This window comes from Silurus meridionalis, chromosome 4 (assembly GCF_014805685.1).
Source record: "Silurus meridionalis isolate SWU-2019-XX chromosome 4, ASM1480568v1, whole genome shotgun sequence".
Taxonomy (NCBI): Eukaryota; Metazoa; Chordata; class Actinopteri; order Siluriformes; family Siluridae; genus Silurus; species Silurus meridionalis.
The window spans coordinates 6,391,105-6,409,248 of record NC_060887.1 but is presented as its reverse complement, the minus strand read 5'-3'; the positions used below and the strand labels follow the sequence as shown (position 1 = coordinate 6,409,248).

Sequence of the window (18,144 nt, the reverse complement as noted above, 5' to 3'; positions counted from 1 at the left end):
ACTTTATAACCTGTTTATCAGTAAAGCTGCTTTAACACAATGTTCATGCTTACAAGTGCTGTACAAATCAAAAGAATTGAACTGGAGAAGATTTTTATCATCATTGCACTTGCACTGCAGTTGGGCGAAATAAATCAAACTTTCAGGATCTTGTCTTTCTGAGCTCCATGTACATATTGTGCAAATGTTATGGGATTACAGATTATCTGCTCTAAACTGAATATTGTGTCTTCCTTTTTCACATTATGATGGTTTCTTTAATGCATGTTTTGTCCTGGAAATCACTGATGAGTGTGAGCACCTTCTCTCTGAGAATTCAATTTGAATTGTTATACAGCGACAAAGCAAAGAGGAAACCACTCTTTCAGTAGCTTCAGAACTAAATTCCTGAATTTCTGCCCCACAAAGGCGTAGATGATGGGGTTGAGGCAGCAGTGACTGAACGCTATGGTTTCCACCCACTGTGTAGCCATGTTCAGATCCTGCTCCCACTGACACGTGTTCATGTAGCCCAAGCGATGCAGAACCTTCATGAAGAGGACGATGTTGTAGGGCGTCCAGAAGAGGAAGAAAACAATGACCAAGACCAGGATGAGCCTCACAGCTTTGTGTTTCTTCTGAGATTTCATGGTCATTAAAATGGGAACGATACGCGAGTAGCAGAACACCATCACAGAGAGAGGAATAATCAAGCCGAGGACGTTCATCTCAATGTAAGAGAATGACATCCACTCTATTCCTGGATACTCCACTCCACATGTCCATCCATTCGTGTCATTCTTTACTTGGGAGAAACTGATGTTAGGAAGTGAAGCTCCCAAGTTAAGTGCCCATGTAAACAAAATCAGCACTATGCTAGCTCTGACTGACCGGTACTTGGAGAAGAGGGAAGTATGGGCATGGACAATAATGGTGTAGCGGTCTATGGTCATGAGGATCATGAAGAAGATACTTCCATAGAATCCCAGCATGTAGAGCGCTGTTACCGCATGGCACATGAAGCTCCCGAAGATCCACTCAGAGACGGCAGCGTAATGAGCCCAGAAAGGCAGTGAGATTAGGAAGAGAAGGTCTGAAAGGGCCAGGTTGAAGAGACACACATCTGTCACCTTTGACCTTTTGTGGTACTTGACCAGGACACACAACACCAGAGCATTGCCGACGAAGCCCACGATGAAGACGATGCTGTAGAGGGTAGGGAGGAACACTCTGCTGAAATTCCATACAATGTTCATGTTACAGGCCATCTGTTCAGAATCTATGTAATCTGTGTAGTTCAAAGCTGTTGAAGAAAAAACATTGCACTTGTCATACATAACAAAATGCCTTTTTTTTCTGTACAGTAAGATTTAGCATAGTTTTAAAAAACATAAAATCAACTCATTCATGCTTTTTGCATGAAAATATTACAACACTAAACTGTCCCAAATCTTTACCAGCTGCAGTGGTGAAGGTGCCAAAGTAGCATCAGGTTAATATTGTGCTAAAACAGTGGGTACTGTGGGAACTGTTTAGTAGGTTTATGAATTAATCTATTTATCCACTAATTCACTTATATAATGAATTTAAATAGGTAAAGATGCTTTTCTAGGTGTGAAGCTCAATTTGATTGTTAATATCAGGGCTAAAATATTAATAAATGGTGTGTTTGAAAATAATAGAGGATCACAAATTATATTTCAGACCGTCACACCACAATTCTTCACTAAATCACAACATGCTATATGAATAAAATATTTTTCAGCCAATAGCACAAAGTTGAAGACAAACAATCGTATAAGATGCAGTAGCATGTTTCCCTTCAATAGAATAGCAAAGTCCACTAAAGGTGGTAGAACATTCTCACATTTAGCTCCTAAACTCTGGAATAGTCTTCCTGACAGTGTTCGGGGCTCAGACACACTCTCCCAGTTTAAGTGCAGATTAAAGACGTATGTTTTTAGTGAGTTCTACACATAACACACATCACATCATAACCTTGTGCTCCAGAACATCTGATCACATCACATTTTTAACCTGTGCTGTTAATATCATGAACAGCAACTACACTAATTCCTCTCCACTGCTTCTCTTTCTCTCCCCATCCCGAGGCTTCCTGAGGTTTCTCCAGCTCCAGTCACGTTCCACCTCATGAAGTCAGGCCACCATTGTAAATAAGAACCTGTTCTTAACGACTTGCCTGTAAAAATAAAGGTTAAACAAAACATTATGGACCTTTAAAGAAGTAGATGCCGAACTCGCAAACATCCCGAACCATCTAGAGACGTACCAGTGCCAATTGGATCCCACTACGTGTGGTTTTGACATTGGACCTCCTGGAGTGTTTAAAGGCTCTGGCATGGAGACGCTGATGTTGGTTCTGTGATGATCACAAATGTTGAGCTCAGTAGCTCCTAGTTTTATAACCATATAGACTGTTTAAGACTGTAGAAAAATCACTTATAATCTTATACTCCAGTACTCATGTTAGTTCTCACTCTCCAGTGTTCTGTAGTGTTGAAAGATTTATGATCAAACTCTTGATGTCACCCAAATGAGGATGGGTTCCCCTTTTGGGTCTGGTTCCTCTCAAGGTTTCTTCCTCATAACATCTAAGGGTGTTTTTCCTTGCCACAGACGCCACGGCTTCTCATCAGGGATAAACACACACCGTTCACCTTCACTGTTGATTTCTATAAAGCTGCTTTGAGACAATGTCTGTTGTGAAAAGCGCTATACAAATAAACTTGACTTGACTTGAACTCGGAGCTGTGCAGGTCTCTATAAAAATCCTAACCCTAACCTTAACCTTACTGAACACTTTTGGAATTAATGTGAACCCTGACTGCACCCTAGAGCTCCTGACCTTCTCACCTACATCACTACCTGCCTTTCCTAAGCAGCTGAATGCAGCTGAATGCCTCCCCCCAGTAGTGACTAAGAACTTAGTTAAGAATTATGTTCCAATATATAATATAATGTCAAGTAATTCATCAATAAGTGTACAGTAAAATGTCTGTTTATTGTTTATCTCATCTGTGAACTTGTAAAAATGCTCTAGAGGTTTTTAGTTTCACTTCACTGATTGTATTAATCATCATTAATGGCTGCCAAGCAGTTACATTTTTGCAATAATGAGAAAAACATGCACTTACTTGTTTCCATGGTGGGGAAAAACGATGCCATGATTCATCAGCCCAAGAATGATTGTAAAAGAAGGGTGTGTGCATCTTCAATGTGTGCATGTCCCTCAGGCTGAGCTTTGATTTTTTTCTGAGGTGGGGCTTCGTCCTGCTGACGGAACAGTCGACCTTGAAAAAACATCATCCATGTGAGAAACAAGTCACCCTAAAATACCTCATCAGATATTCCAGGACTATCCTGTATATACAGATCTATATTGGAAACTGTATTGATGACATTTATCAATAATTAATGATAAGCAAAATGCTGTTTGTCCTCATCCTCACCTTTTGGGTATTTTTTCTTTTGGTTTTTATTTGACAAACTAACTCTAAAAACTATTTGTTTTATTATCTTTTACAGAGGGACATGAATAAACATATACAGGATGTAATGGTCCATGGTTTATTAAAAGTAGGAGACTCCTGGTCTACATGACGACTTAACTGGAAACCTGAAGGATCGAGTAAGTAAGCAAAATGTTTTAATAGAGTTTAAACACAATTATATCAACATGTTTTAAACAAACATTCAGGTTCATAGGAAACCTTCCTTGTCACTGTTCTGCAAGAACAACAACCAATTATAATCGTTTATTTAGACCAACTGGGTATTATACAGTATACATATTATACAGGCTACACTTTTAATACGTCAAAAAATCATGTATTACCAAAAATGGTGTTGCCCTTTTCTAAATATCTGTTTTTATACCATAACACTGGGTTAAGTAGTGTAGCGAATTTAGCTCGCAAAGAAAATTGAATATTTATGAGTAATTATAACGTGTTATAGTTACTCCTAAATATTTAAGTTAAGTTGAATTGACGGTAATGGAATTAACATTACACTTATTTGTCTGTTCGTCCACCAAACAGACAGTATAATTTATATTAATTCTATAAAAGAGGTATCTCCCTGGCCAAGAAAGACGTAACCCCCTCTTACTTTATACCGTAAATTAAATTAAAAGAGCAAGTAGTTCAGACCGAATATTGCAGGAACTTTGCATTTACGAACGTACCCAGAGACGCTCACTTGTGAACAATATGGCGTTTAATAAATGAGACAAACACACAAAGAACTAGCTACACGAACAAACAAAGAAATGAAGAAAACAAAAATAAAATAAAGAAAGGTTAAAACTAGGAAAGAAGGAAGAGAAAGAAACAAGAAAGAGTTAAAGGAAAGGGAATGGATGGAAATGCTTCAGCTTCAAAATTAAGCAGACCCTAACTGCGAAATCGTCACAGGAATTTAAATTCACCTTAAGATTTACTAAGACTTAAAATACGCATCTAAATTCGTTGGTAAAGGAAACGGTTACTTGCATTGGCTTGTTGCGCAAGAGTCCGGATGCGAAAAGGAAATCCTTGAAGAGCCAGTTAGGGTGGGGTCAGATGTTCTTCCAGGTTCTCCTGAAGATCAGAGCGGTGGTTGTTTTTGGAAGTGAAGCTTGCTGGAAGATCTTGAAGAAAGAGGGAGTCGTTTCCAAGCTGTTTCGTACGTCTGACCAACGATTGGTGGTGTTTGTGACATTTTAAAGGTCTCGAACTCCACCCATCTTTGGGGGGAACGGCCAATACTAAGGGTTGAGATTTTGGAGGGAAAAACCCCCCTTTGTTCCATGTGTCTGTGGGCATGGTTTGGATTATAGAACTTTAAAGTTTTATCTGAAGTGTATTAAGACGGTATGGTGACTTTCCTGATCCAATAAAATGTACCATTGTTTGAAAAGTAAGTTACAGGTAATTTTGTGGTCATTTGGATACTAAACACGAGAGGATTGATGGCATAACGGCAGCGGTACATTACATACATAGATCAGTGGTCAAAGTGTAACTAATGTTACTACAACATTATGTTCTGATAAAAGAATAAAAACACAGAACAAAATGCACTTTCATTAGGAAAGTGAAGAGCAGATAATTTTGTATAAATTCTGACATCAGGCCTTAAAAGGACATACAGCATTAGAACAGGTATACATTAATGTGCTGGGACCAGTAATTAACGTATAATGGATGTTAGTACAATGTCGTATTCTGATCAAATGAAATGCACCCTTGTCAGGAAAGTAAAGAACAGATAATCTTAAGTCAATTAAGCCTTAATAGAAGAGACACATTAATAGAGTTACATTAATAGGATCTTTAGCGTACAACTATAAACAATAAAGGAGATACATACAAGTATCGGTTAATGTCGTGGGGTGTGGAGCATCTTATTCATTTTGTTTAATTAGAAAAAGGAATGCTTTATTGTATCAGTGTGTGTGTGTGTGTGTGCATTGTGTATGTGTGGGTGTTTTATGGTCGAGGTCTCTATGCGGTCAACAGAGAACCTGCATGGGGTTATCTCGTCTTGTGGTAGGATACAGACCTTCTGGAGCCAGTTGTGTGTGGGTGTGTGTTTTAGGATTAGGGGGTCTTTGTGAACTCAACAGGAGTTCAGGGTCTGGTCCTGTTTAGTGTCTTCAAAAGGGGGGGAGTGTGGCACTTATGACTATTTTACCCCCAATAAAAGTTTCAACTTTTGATTGAGGTGTAGATGTCATAGGTTAAAAGGAATGCCTGGGACATGAAGTCTAAATGACCTGTGCCAGACGCTACAGTAGTAAGACCCTAACCCTGACCCTAACCCTTACCCTAACCCTTACCCCAACCTTTTCCCTGAACCTAACCCTGACCCTAACCCCAACCCTTACTCTAACCCTTACCCTAACCCTAACCCTGACCCTGACCCTGACCTAGGGTCAGTTATTACTACAAACATTTTGTGTGTTGAAAAACTGGATGGATTCTTTCAGTCATCTTCAGTCAGATGTTTGTCCTTCTAATGAACACAGTCGATGTTCAGGTTTTCCCAGACACACTGTAAAAAAAAACATGTTTGAGGGAAACAAGGGAGTTTTCACAGAATTGCAGCCTTTGAGTGAGACAAAAAATAGCATGTTGGCAAGTTGTGACGTTTCAGCGAAAGTCTGCGCTGGTGTCTTTGTAAACGAACAATTTTAGGAAATGCAGGATGTAAGGAGGTGGGAGCTCAGTGGTTCAAGCATTGAACTCTGAGTCAAAGGGTCACAAGTTCAACTCCCTAGACCAAGCTCCCACTGCTGGGCTCTTGAGCAAGGCCCTTAACCTTTAACTGCTCAGTTGTAAGTCGTTCTGGATAATGGATTCTGCCAAATGCTGTAAATCTAAATGTAGGATGATTTACTTACAAATAGATTATGCAAGTTAACAAGACTGAAGTGCAGCTTTTAAAGATGTCCTGAAGCTGTGATCTTAATTTCTTTCCTGCGAAACAGGCCTTTCTTAATTTCAAAAGACTGGGCATGTTAATACACACTGGTAAACATTAACCCTAAAGAATATACATTAAAATTTACAGAGAAAATAATTTTTTTATTATTTCATATTTTCTTGGCTTTTAGTTTAATTTCACTTATTCAGGACGTCATCGGTAATTGTTGCTTGAATTGCTGATTATTTTTAAAATAATACAGGGCAGGTTTAGCACTAACACACTCTGTAATAGAAAAGAAAAGTGATAATGGATTTAATGGTGTAACAGCTGATGGTGTGTAATGGTATTTAATACATGTATATTAAAGTCTTATCCCAGATTTTCCAAAAATGTTTAAACACCAGCTGTGGTTAATCTGGTCATTGATTTAATGTGAACATGGTTGTTTTTTAATAATACTGTAAATATAAGATTTGAATTTGGATTAGTGAATCTCAAAGCCATTAAACAGTACAAGTCTGTTATGTGGCTTATAATTCATCCTCCAAGTGCACTGGCTGTATTCATCTAGATCACACTTGAGATTAGTCATTTCTTCCTAGATGATATGTGTGTGTTGGGACAGGAACCATGCAGACAAGTATAAATCGACTAATATGTGCCACTAGGCTGCTCTCTTCAGACCTGTAAAGCAGGAATTGTTAAGAAATGATCAAAGAGAAATTATGACCACTTACGTTTATGATGATTTTATTGGCTGAAAAAATGATATACATTGAAAGGAAGACTGAATCAGTATAATCAGATTATTTTAGCAAACTACAAATATATAGACACAGTTTTGACATGTTTCTAAGGGTGTACTCACTTTTGTTGCCAGTTATTTAGACATTGTTTGTATGTTTCACAACTGGATGGTAATTAGTAGCTGTTCTATAACAACACCTGCAATCATATTGTACTTTAACTGTACCTCTTTCTGTACCTACAAGTGGATTGTATCCCAACTGTAAGCATATAATAGTACTATTACTATAGTGAATCTATAACTGTATAACTGTAATGTCCCTATAACTCTATCAGTAAGCACAGTATTTCAGTTTCTGTATCAAACATGTGTATGCTTTATTGAGAGTAATAAATCAGAAACAATGAGCTCACATGTCAACTCTGGAACGAAAACTGATTCCTGTGTTGTGTTTCTATAACAATATGCCAAGATTAACCCTAGAAACTACATTACCCAACAGCCACTGCACGGATGGCTCACTCCTATCTCATGTCACTGTAATTAGCATATACTGTATTGTTTGTGTATAACTTTACCACTTATTTCGCTCATTGTTTCTGCATGATTATTGTTACAGTCCACTGTCTTTCTTTCTTACATTGTGTTCATGTCTTTTGTTTGGATTTCTGCACTTCCTTATAATTATTTTCTGCACTTGCATGCACTTATCCTCGCTTTATGTGACACAGGATGTCATATCTGCATATATAAAATGTAAAACATTTGGCTAAGTACATGACTTTATGAAGAACCTCATGTGGATGACAGTTACAGGAAAGAGATAAACAAGCCCTCAATGCAGCAGAATATAGCAAAAATATCTCAGCTGAATCTGATTCCTTCTAAACTTTTTCTCATTTGGTTCTTCGGTTGTCTCCTTTAGGGCAGGTGTCCCCAACTGGGTCATGGATCACTTGGTACTAAGCAGCACAGACAGTATAAATATTTTTTATTGACTTTAGCAGTCCGCAGAGTGTGTTTTTTAATGATGACTTCCATCATGCCGATTTCCTGTACGTGTTTCAGTCAACAATATTTCTATACATCAATAAATTACTTCCACTGATTGTGTATTGTGGTGATTTGAGTTAGATTTCCATTATATATGTAATAGTTAAATTAATAATTAAAATAATTTAATTTAATTTTTCAACATACACAACAGTCCGTGGAAAAACGTCTTGGTTTGTGGTTCAGAAAAGGTTGGGGACTGCTGCTCCAGGAGATCGTACTCAGGTCCTACTCAGAATGCTACAACAGTGTCTGGTTTGTGTTTGATTAATTATTTATTGTTAAATGATTATTTGTAAATAATATTTATAGATAGTTCCTTGCAGGCAAAATGTACATTGTAAACGTTGATGATATCAAGCAATCACTCTCGATTCTTTCCTTGTGCTGGGCATCATTGAGGAGCATGAGTACACAGTGTCCATCCTCTGTGAGAAGCCACTGTCAACTGTTATACATCGAACAAAGCAAAGAGGAAACCACTCTTTCAAGATCTTCAGAAACAAATTCCTGAATTTCTGCCCCACAAAGGCGTAGATGATGGGGTTGATGCAGCAGTGACTGAGCGCTATGGTTTCCACCCACTGCATAGCCATGTCTAGGTCACGCTTATAATCTATCATGTAGCCAAGGTGATGCAGGAACTTCAGGAAGATGACGATGTTGTAGGGTGTCCAGAAGAGGAAGAAAACAATGACCAAGACCAGCAAGAGTCTGACTGCTTTGTGTTTTTTCTGAGACTTCATGTCCATTAAGATGGGGATGATACGTGAGTAGCAGAACACCATCACTGAGAGAGGAATAATCCAGCCAAGGAAGATCAGCTCCATGTAAGAGAATGATGCCCATGCTGTCTCTTTTGGATATGTCACACTGCAGGTTTGCCCATTTAATCCGTCCTTAACTTGGGAGAAAATGATGGTTGGTAGAGAAGCTCCCAAGCTAAGTGTCCAAATTAACAAAATCAGCACTATGCTAGCTCTGACAGACCGGTGCTTGAGAAACAGGAACCTATGGGCATGGACAATGACAGTGTAGCGTTCAATAGTCATGAGGATCATGAAGAAGATACTTCCATAGAATCCCAGCATGTAGAGTGCAGACAATGTATTGCACATGAAGCTCCAGAAGATCCACTTAGAGACGGCAGTGTAATAAGCCCAGAAAGGCAGTGAGATCAGGTAGAGGAGGTCTGAAAGGGCCAGGTTGAAGAGACACACATCTGACATGTTGGATGTTTTGCGATATTTGAACAGGACACACAAAACAAGGCCATTTCCAATTAAGCCCACGATGAAGACGATGCTGTAGAGGGTAGGGACGAAGACTCTTCTCAACTCAGTTACGTTGTTATTGGAGGGTCTGTACTGCCAGAATTTCATGTCTTCATACTCGGAATAGTCCTGAGCTGTGTATGGGGGAAAAAAAACTAATTGCATAAACAATTGATAATTATGTACATGTAATTTTCTGTGGGACATCAGTGAAAGAAGACGACCCTCTCCCCCCCCCCTCTTTCTGCAGGTTCACCTATGAAAAATGTGTTAGGACTTTCACTTCCTAGACTTGTGTTGCTTCACTGGCAGGGCCAGTCTTAGGACCTCACTAAATCACTAGCAGTAGCTTTTATTACTTTGCTGGAACCCCATCTACAAGAAGCAGCAAATATGATACGTCTGAAAAATATTAATAATTCATTCATTCATTTTAATCCTTGACTAATGTGGAAAAAATATTTTTGGGTGATTTTTGTATGAATTGTTTTTTGCATTTTTTCAGCTTTATTTTTTTCTTATTTTGTATTTTTTTTCAGGGAATTTTAAAAAAGGAATATTCAATATCCCTATCAGATATAACTTTGTGTCATTGTGTAATCAATACTTGGCTAATGCTTTTAGAACAGATGCTGTGACTTATTAACTTCTGTAAAACAATTCAATTAATTTTTTTATTTGAAGTTAACGAGATGGCAAAAATTTATCTAATTCCAATTTCCCGGTGTGCTAATGATTCGAATATGTATTGATTATTATAATAGCGTTCGGCATTACGGTTATTTCATTATTGTGTGAAAAGGATTTTCAGCAATCTACTTCAAAGTATTTACACAATTAGCAAATTCACAAAATGGAAAATATGCACCTACTTGTTGTCGTGTTGTAGAAAATCGTTGCCATGATTCAGTGATCCAAGAGCGATTGAGAAAGTAGGGTGTTTCTATTTTTATATTTGCTACAAGGGCTGAGCTCTGATGCCGTGATGTTCTGAGGTGGAGCTTTTTTCTTCTGAAAGAGCAGTGATGTCATGGCTACTAGCAGAATAAAACTGATTGGAACATTGAGTGTTTTCAAGTAATGAGAGAAGAATTAGATTTAATTTTTCATTAATTGTCTTTCAGAAACACTTGGTCTGAGTGGTCTGGATCCGTTTATTTCCCACAATCACTAGGCACAGGGTGGGAATAAACCCTGGCACCTTTTTAAATGAGCCAAAAAGCATTTTAAACTAACAGTTTAAGTCGACCTTGAAATGATGAAAAAATGCCTAATTGTTCACTTACAAACACTTAGTCATTGAAAGATTTAGTACAGGATTTGGAAAATCTGATTGCATTGGTTGTCTGTTATACAGTAATCCCCCACTTTAGCGCGGTTGGAATCTGGCACCCCGGTTTATTGTAGAATTGCGTTTGCCACATAAATAATAAGTTTGTCTGATTTTCCTGGTCTCTTGCGGAGAGCACCACAGACCAAAACACTTATAGGGAATTGTTTTTAATGGAGATTTAATTTTTAGTTGAAATAATGAAATGTATTAATAAAAATAAATTCATTATAAAATAAAGTAAAATGTTAATACAATACAGTAATTTATACATAAAATAGCACTTTTGGGGTGGCGTCTGTTTAGAAATACTCTACAAGAAGCACTAAATAAAAATCTATGTAATGTATTTAAGGGCAAATTAAAACCTGTAATTATGAAATAATGATATGTTGCTTTTTGCTGCCATAGAAATGTTTTTTATTCAATACATCTACAGTTATTCTAAGGTCATGTACTGTCAGTGTGTGTATGTAAATGTAACAGGATGAATATTGGCACCTGCCCCTTCACAGCGTGGCCTCTACTTATATATATATATATATATACTTAAATATATATGTATATCAGCATCTTGTAACTCCTCATGTAGTATGATTTTGAGTGCAGTACCTGTTTGTTTATGTACCTCTCTTTCACATTCTCAGTTCAATAGTGTAAATGTTGAGTTTGGATTAGTTCCAGATGTCACAGTTGTTTTGAACAACATTAAGTCTAAGTCAATTTTGTTGTTTGTGTACTCTTTATGCTGATTAGGATTAGTTCTAGTGTTTTGTTCTTTAGTCATTAAACTGGTTGAATTTTCTTCTAGATATATATTCATTCTTGGTTATCATTTTGGGGACTGACAGTTCAGTGTTTCTGGCTTTAGTTTTATTTGGTTGCTTTTTACATTAGTTGAATTGATTTGGATTTTCCTTTTTTGAAAGGTGTCCAAGCACCAAAAGAGCTGAAACTTTATTCTAATTGGATTTAAACACTGAAGCTGCTGAAACACTACAGTAATTATATGTTTTATACCTTTTTATACCTTTTTCTCCTGCTTTCCTTTTCATTGAAACACTTTAAGCAGATCTATCTGTAAGTCTTGGAGACTTAACTCTTGGTCATCAGGTACCACTCTCTCCCACTACTGCTTGAATTATGGCACTTGAGCACATTTCTGCACTGATTTATTGTAGGAAAGGATTCAACAGAAAGTTAGCTGTTTACAGAGTATGAGCTATAATAACTATCAAAAACATGCTGACCTTTTATAACAAGGTGAAAAGTGTAACTCGGATATAACTTGTGATGACTTGTGCGTATTCACAGAAAATAAGGGGTAATTTGGGGCATAGTCATATAAAGTGATATAAAGTTAAGATCCGATAAGTTTCTCAAGGACAAGTCTGATCAAGGTTTCCTGTCAACAATAAATGGGCCAAACCCCAAATGGGAAAGTACGAAGCTTTTAATGGTCTAAGCCACAGCTTTGCAAGGGATGAATAAATGTACTTATCAGACCTTTGTGGAAAATGGGATTTAGAGTGGTTCAGTCGCATGGTGACGTCCAAAGATTTGTCTTCAAAGGTCTGTTGAGAAATACATTACAGGATGCATCTTTAACCCCAGAAGATGTCATAGTCTGAATTCATTAACTCATGGTCTCAGAATAGTTTCTTGTCAGCTCAATGTATTATCTTATAACCTGAAGTGACTTAACTATGTTCTTCTTCTTTTATTCACTAGCCTTTATTATCTGCAGGCATAAATTCATTTATGCTTTTAATATGTGACGTTATGACAGAATTTTGTTAAAATGCCATTAGTGGCTCCATATATTACTAACATTTTCTAGACAACAATAAAATACTGTATATATTCAAAGTTACATATTTAAACGATTGATGAACAGATCTACTTTTTACATCTGTTATTTTAAATCTAAATTTTTAGCATTGTGCTGCAGCGCCATCTGTTGGTACATTTCAGAATTTAAATCCTTCCCCGGGCTCATCCTCAGAAACTTTTGAAAATGGAGGTGCATGTACACAAAATAGCAAACAAATTACAAGAAAACACGTTTTTAGCCTAATAATATTTAACAATGGATGAATAATTATGATTAATAATTAATACTGATGTGCATGAAAGTTAGACAAGTTTTGTGCTGTTAATCACTGAGGAGTGTGAATGCATCGAGCTCCTTTCTGAGATCTTACTGTTATTTGTTGAGCATTGACCAAAGCAAACTAAAACCCACTCTTTGAAGATATTTAAAATGGAATTCCTGAATTTCTGACCCACAAAGGCGTAGATGATGGGGTTGAGGCAGCAGTGGCTGAACGCTATGGTTTCCACCCACTGCATAGCCATGTTCAGGTCCTGCTCCCACTGACATGTGTTCATGTAGCCCAAGTGATGCAAGAACATCAGAAAGATGACAATGTTGTAGGGCGTCCAGAAGAGAAAGAAGATAATGACCAAGACCAGGATGAGCTTAACAGCTTTGTGTCTCTTCTGAGATTTCATGTGCATTAAGATGGGGGTGATACGCGAGTAGCAGAACACCATCACGGAGAGAGGAATAATCAAACCGAGTAGGTTCATCTCAATGTAAGAGAACTGCCTCCATGCTGTTTCTCCTGGATATTCCACTCTGCATGTCCATCCATTTGTTTCATTTGTTGCTTGGGAGAAAATGATGGTTGGCAGAGAAGCTCCTAAGCTAAGTGCCCACATAAACAAAGCCACAGCTATGCTAGCTCTGACAGACCGGTGCTTAATGAAGATAGAGCAATTGGGGTGGACAATGACAATGTAGTGGTCCAAGGTCATTATAATCATAAAAAAGATACTTCCATAGAATCCCAGCGTGTAGAGCGCTGTCACTGCATGGCACATGTTGGTCCCGAAGGTCCACTCAGAGACGGCAGCGTAATGAGCCCAGAAAGGCAGTGAGATCAGGAAGAGGAGGTCTGAAAGGGCCAGGTTGAAGAGACACACATCTGACATGGTGGATGTTTTGTAATACTTAACCAGGACACACAGAACCAGGCCATTGCCAATGAAGCCCACGATGAAGACGATGCTGTAGAGGGTAGGGAGGAAGGTTTGGCTGAAGCCCATTGCACTGATTTCGGAGCAGGTCTGGAATTTGTCAGCATTTAAATCATAGAATATATACTCAGCATAGTCGTAGGCTGTTTATGGAAGAAAAGAGTTTCATTATAACTTGTTACAAAAAACTTCATCTATTGTAAGTTCATCTATTGGTTGTTTTGGCCTCTTTATAACCTAATGAATATACAAATAAACATGGCACAGATACTGATGAAGTGACCTCTATTGGGAGATAGAGGTTCATAGATAAATACTTTACTAATAATAATACTTACTGAATTCTTTCACAGTTATTGAATACATGCAATAATGATGGGGAAATCAGGTATAGAACAGTCTCTAAGTCATAGGCTATAAAAATGTAGTCAAATTGTCACTCAAATTGTTAACAAATTTTTGCTTTTGAATTTTCTTGAATATGCATCCAAAAAGACTTAGAATTAGGTATTACAATATTTCTTATCGTAGTTTTCGGACACTAGCTGTAATCGTACATTATATCATAGTGGAAATTGTTAGCTCAATGGTAAGGGCTTGTACTTACTGTAATGTGATCTGAACTTTATTATAGCAGTCAGCAAATATAATAGAAACTGAAAGCCACTACTTGGTCACACAATGTCACTAAATGCTTAAAAACAATTTAGACACATTTTTACAATGACCAGTAAAGATTACTAAAGCAAAACAGAAATATACCTACTTATGTTCTGATCGATCTCCATGGTTCACCAATCGTCTGAAAGTGATTGTGAAAGTAAACAGTGTAACTTGTCATAAGACGAGGCTGAGCTAATCCACCCACCCCTTAGGTGGGGTTTGTTGAACCTAGGTTCATGTACTTAAATAAATGGCAAAAAAACCCAACTGGTTTGTTGTACTCTTTTAATATAAAATAATCTGCGAATTGGACTATATTCAAGATGTTTGCAGAGTGTAAAACAAAACAGGAACATGCAATTCCTAGGAACATGCAACTTCCTCAGAATATCTTGTTTTAAAAACCTGTTGTAAAACAGATCATGTTTAATTGGCAACAAAGACTGTAATTATGACAGAGAATGCAAATAAACTTGTTTAACTTGATATCCGAGTTGATATATTAAGTGAGTCCAAGAAGGATTTGATTATTCATAATAATTTAGAACTTCATCCTTCATGGATCCGAAGGAACATAAACACAATGTTGTGCAAAAAAGAAACAGCAGCAATCAAGAGGTGCAGAACAGCATGTAAACAGTGTAATATGATTATAATATAAAATGGGTGATGTTGTAGACATGGACGTGTATGAATTTAAATGAGTATTGAGTGTTTTTGCGTTCAGGTTTGTAACAGTTTAGTAACACACAGTTGAGTGAGTGAGTGTGTGCGTGTGTGTGTGTGTGTGTGTGTGTGTGTGTGTGTGTGTGTGTGTGTGTGTGTGTGTGTGTTTCAGTTCCAGTTTAGTTCTCTTTGTTGTATATATTTATGCTGCTCTGTTCCCCAGTTTCTCTTTTTGATGTTTCCTGTTCAGCCCTACAAATGTCATCCAATCCCTTTGTTTCTTTCTCAACTTTTTGTTCAGACTTTTTTCCCTATGTTTGCCTTTTTTTGCTCAAAACTCTGTGGTTAATTTCTTGTTCCTTTTTTCTGTTTACATTTTGGCTTTTGCAATGCCTAACCCATTATTTTGGGTTAAAGTAATGGCTTCAAAATCCAACATCAGAGGGAAAGAAAACTTGATTTAACTGTATGGTAAATACAGTGTTTCACCAATCATGTCTATAGTTAGAATCTGAGAGTAGGTAAAGAAATCTATAAATTAAACAACAAACAAATATCCACTTTTGACAGGCTGTATGATTTCATTAGGTGATTTATAGTTTATAGTTTTTTCTTACTATTCATTTAAATTAGAAATTCTTTGGCTTCTTACTTAGAAACCTTTGATCTTTTCTCTTTTCTCATGTGGAATATTCAGCGCAGTGCTGCACTTCTATCTATTGGCAAACAGGAGTATTGGATGAGGGGAGCATTTTAGAAACTAGTTGTGATTCGAAGAGATTTACAATGTGGTGTTTCCTTTTATTTCCAGCAAGACTTTCCCTGCAGCCTTGCATTCGTCAAGGTGTTTATAACCATCATCCATCACGATTCCTGTATCTTTAACAACACAGTAGACACACAAGTGAACAGGTTTACATTTTCTAATGCACGGCAGTGTGGCAGTGGTTGCATCACCTTGTTCTCTTGGTTGCTTTTTTTGAATAATGCCCTCCTTACCCTCTCATTTGTTGGATGAAGTCCTCTAAGCATTCTCTAAGTCCTCTAACAAATTCTTGGGTGGTCTAATAGCAGGTGTGGAGTCAACAGTGTGATTCCTAATAGCAATTACACCAGAATGTATATGGTTTTCAGAGCAATTTAGTGAGTAAATAATTGTATGTGTGTTTTATATATATATATATATATATATATATATATATATATATATATATATATAGATATATATAGATATATATAGATATATATAGATATAGATATATAAACCCAGCCATTAGGGGGCACAAGCCAGTGCACTCTTAGTGCCGGTCCCAAGCCGGGTAAATGGGGAGGTTGCGTTAGGAAGGGCATCCAGCGAAACGTGCCAAATCAAATATGCGGATCACAAAGGAGAATTTCATACCGGATCGGTCGAGGCCGGGTTAACAACGACCGCCACAGGTATCGTTAGCCGACAGGGTACCGGTGGAAATTGGGCTACTGTTGGCGAAGGAGTAGAAGGAGAGGAGGAAGACGTCTACAGAGACGGCAGGAAAAGGAGCAGTGTAGGAGAGTAGAGGTTCGGGTTGGAACTTTAAATGTTGGTACTATCACGGGTAAAGGGAGAGATAGCTGATATGATGGAGAGGAGAAAGGTAGATATGCTGTGTGTTCAGGAGACCAAGTGGAAAGGGAGTAAGGCCAGGAACATTGGAGGTGGGTTTAAACTGTTTTATCATGGTGTGGATGGGAAGAGAAATGGTGTAGGGGTGATTCTGAAGGAAGAGTACAGTAAGAGTGTAGTGGAGGTGAAGAGAGTTTCTGATAGGGTGATGATCGTGAAGGTGGAAGTTGAAGGGATGATGATAAATGTCATCAGTGCCTATGCTCCACAAGTTGGCTGTGAGATGGAGGAAAAGGAAAGATTCTGGAGTGAATTAGATGAAGTGGTAGATGGTGTACCTAGGAAAGAACGATTGGTGATTGGGGCAGACTTTAATGGGCATGTAGGTGAAGGAACAGAGGTGATGAGGAGGTGATGGGTAGGTATGGTTTTAAGGAGAGGAATGTGGAAGGGCAGATGGTGGTAGATTTTGCTAAAAGGATGGAAATGGCAGTGGTGAACACGTATTTTAAGAAGAAGGAGGATCATAGGGTGACATATAAGAGTGGAGGAAGGTGCACACAGGTGGACTATGTGCTATGCAGGAGATGCAACCTGAAGGAGATTGGAGACTGTAAGGTGTTGGCGGGGACAGTGTAGCTAGACAGCATCGGATGGTGGTCTGTAGGATGGTTTTGGAGGCGAAGAAGAAGAGGAGGAAGTAAGGACTGAAAGAAGAATAAGATGGTGGAAACTGAAGGAGGAAGTGTAGTGTGAGGTTCAGGGAAGAGGTCAGACAGGAGTCTCCTGGACTATGATGTTTGCAGATGATATTGTGATTTGTGGTGAGAGTAGAGAGCAGGTTGAGAAGAGCCTGGAGAGGTGGAGATATGCGCTGGAGAGAAGGGGAATGAAAGTCAGTAGGAGTAAGACAGAGTACATGTGTGTGAATGAGAGGGAGGGCAGTGGAGTGATGCGGTTGCAGGAAAAGTGGTGAAGAAGGTGGAGGAGTTCAGGTACCTGGGGTCAACAGTGCAAAGTAATGGAGAGTGTGTTAGAGAAGTAAAGAAAAGAGTGCAGGCAGGGTGGAGTGGGTGGAGAAGAGTGACAGGAGTGATTTGTGATAGTAGGGTATCTGCAAGAATGAAAGGGAAAGTTTATAGGACTGTGGTGAGATCTGCGATGTTGTATGGATTAGAGACAGTGGCATTGAGTAAAAGGCAGGAGGCAGAGCTGGAGGTAGCAGAACTGAAGATGTTAAGGTTTTCGTTGGGAGTGACGAGGATGGACAAGATTAGAAATGAGTTTATTAGAGGGACAGCATGTAGGATGTTTTGGTGACAAGGTGAGGGAGGCGAGATTGAGATGGTTTGGA

At 38.1% G+C, this 18,144-nt stretch overlaps 3 protein-coding genes and 1 long non-coding RNA gene across 4 annotated transcripts in view; 1 reads left to right on the top strand and 3 right to left on the bottom strand.

Annotated features, from left to right (window-relative positions):
* LOC124384009 overlaps positions 1–8,180 on the top strand; it is a 55,418-nt gene extending 47,238 nt beyond the window's left edge. Inside the window, exons 2-3 of the long non-coding RNA XR_006925325.1 lie at positions 3,526–3,628; positions 8,085–8,180. This is a non-coding gene — a long non-coding RNA (uncharacterized LOC124384009). The remainder of the gene's footprint in view (positions 1–3,525; positions 3,629–8,084) is intronic.
* Positions 246–3,228, bottom strand: LOC124384008 (C-C chemokine receptor type 2-like). The gene is made up of 2 exons (XM_046846449.1): positions 3,135–3,228; positions 246–1,282 (listed from the first exon to the last, which is right to left on the bottom strand). The coding sequence occupies exons 1-2, from the start codon at positions 3,163–3,165 to the stop codon at positions 330–332; spliced, it is 984 nt and encodes a 327-aa protein (XP_046702405.1). The 5' UTR covers positions 3,166–3,228; the 3' UTR covers positions 246–329.
* A 376-nt stretch (positions 8,181–8,556) lies between the features above and the next one.
* LOC124384006 (C-C chemokine receptor type 4-like) lies at positions 8,557–10,867 on the bottom strand. Its single transcript, XM_046846447.1, has 2 exons — positions 10,359–10,867; positions 8,557–9,620 (listed from the first exon to the last, which is right to left on the bottom strand). The coding sequence occupies exons 1-2, from the start codon at positions 10,387–10,389 to the stop codon at positions 8,569–8,571; spliced, it is 1,083 nt and encodes a 360-aa protein (XP_046702403.1). The 5' UTR covers positions 10,390–10,867; the 3' UTR covers positions 8,557–8,568.
* Positions 10,868–11,971: 1,104 nt separating this feature from the next.
* Positions 11,972–14,838, bottom strand: LOC124383914 (C-C chemokine receptor type 5-like). Its single transcript, XM_046846292.1, has 2 exons — positions 14,625–14,838; positions 11,972–14,001 (listed from the first exon to the last, which is right to left on the bottom strand). Exons 1-2 carry the CDS (start codon positions 14,644–14,646, stop codon positions 12,953–12,955), a joined length of 1,071 nt encoding a protein of 356 aa, XP_046702248.1. The 5' UTR covers positions 14,647–14,838; the 3' UTR covers positions 11,972–12,952.
* Positions 14,839–18,144: the final 3,306 nt, after the last annotated feature.

Coding starts and splice junctions, on each gene's coding strand:
- LOC124384008 (XM_046846449.1), bottom strand. CDS start 3,165: ATGGCATCGTTTTTCCCCACCATGGAAACAA. Junction 1,283..3,134: donor TTTCCCCACCATGGAAACAA/GTAAGTGCATGT, acceptor TTTCTTCAACAG/CTTTGAACTACACAGATTAC.
- LOC124384006 (XM_046846447.1), bottom strand. CDS start 10,389: ATGGCAACGATTTTCTACAACACGACAACAA. Junction 9,621..10,358: donor TTTCTACAACACGACAACAA/GTAGGTGCATAT, acceptor CCCCATACACAG/CTCAGGACTATTCCGAGTAT.
- LOC124383914 (XM_046846292.1), bottom strand. CDS start 14,646: ATGGAGATCGATCAGAACATAA. Junction 14,002..14,624: donor GGAGATCGATCAGAACATAA/GTAGGTATATTT, acceptor TTCCATAAACAG/CCTACGACTATGCTGAGTAT.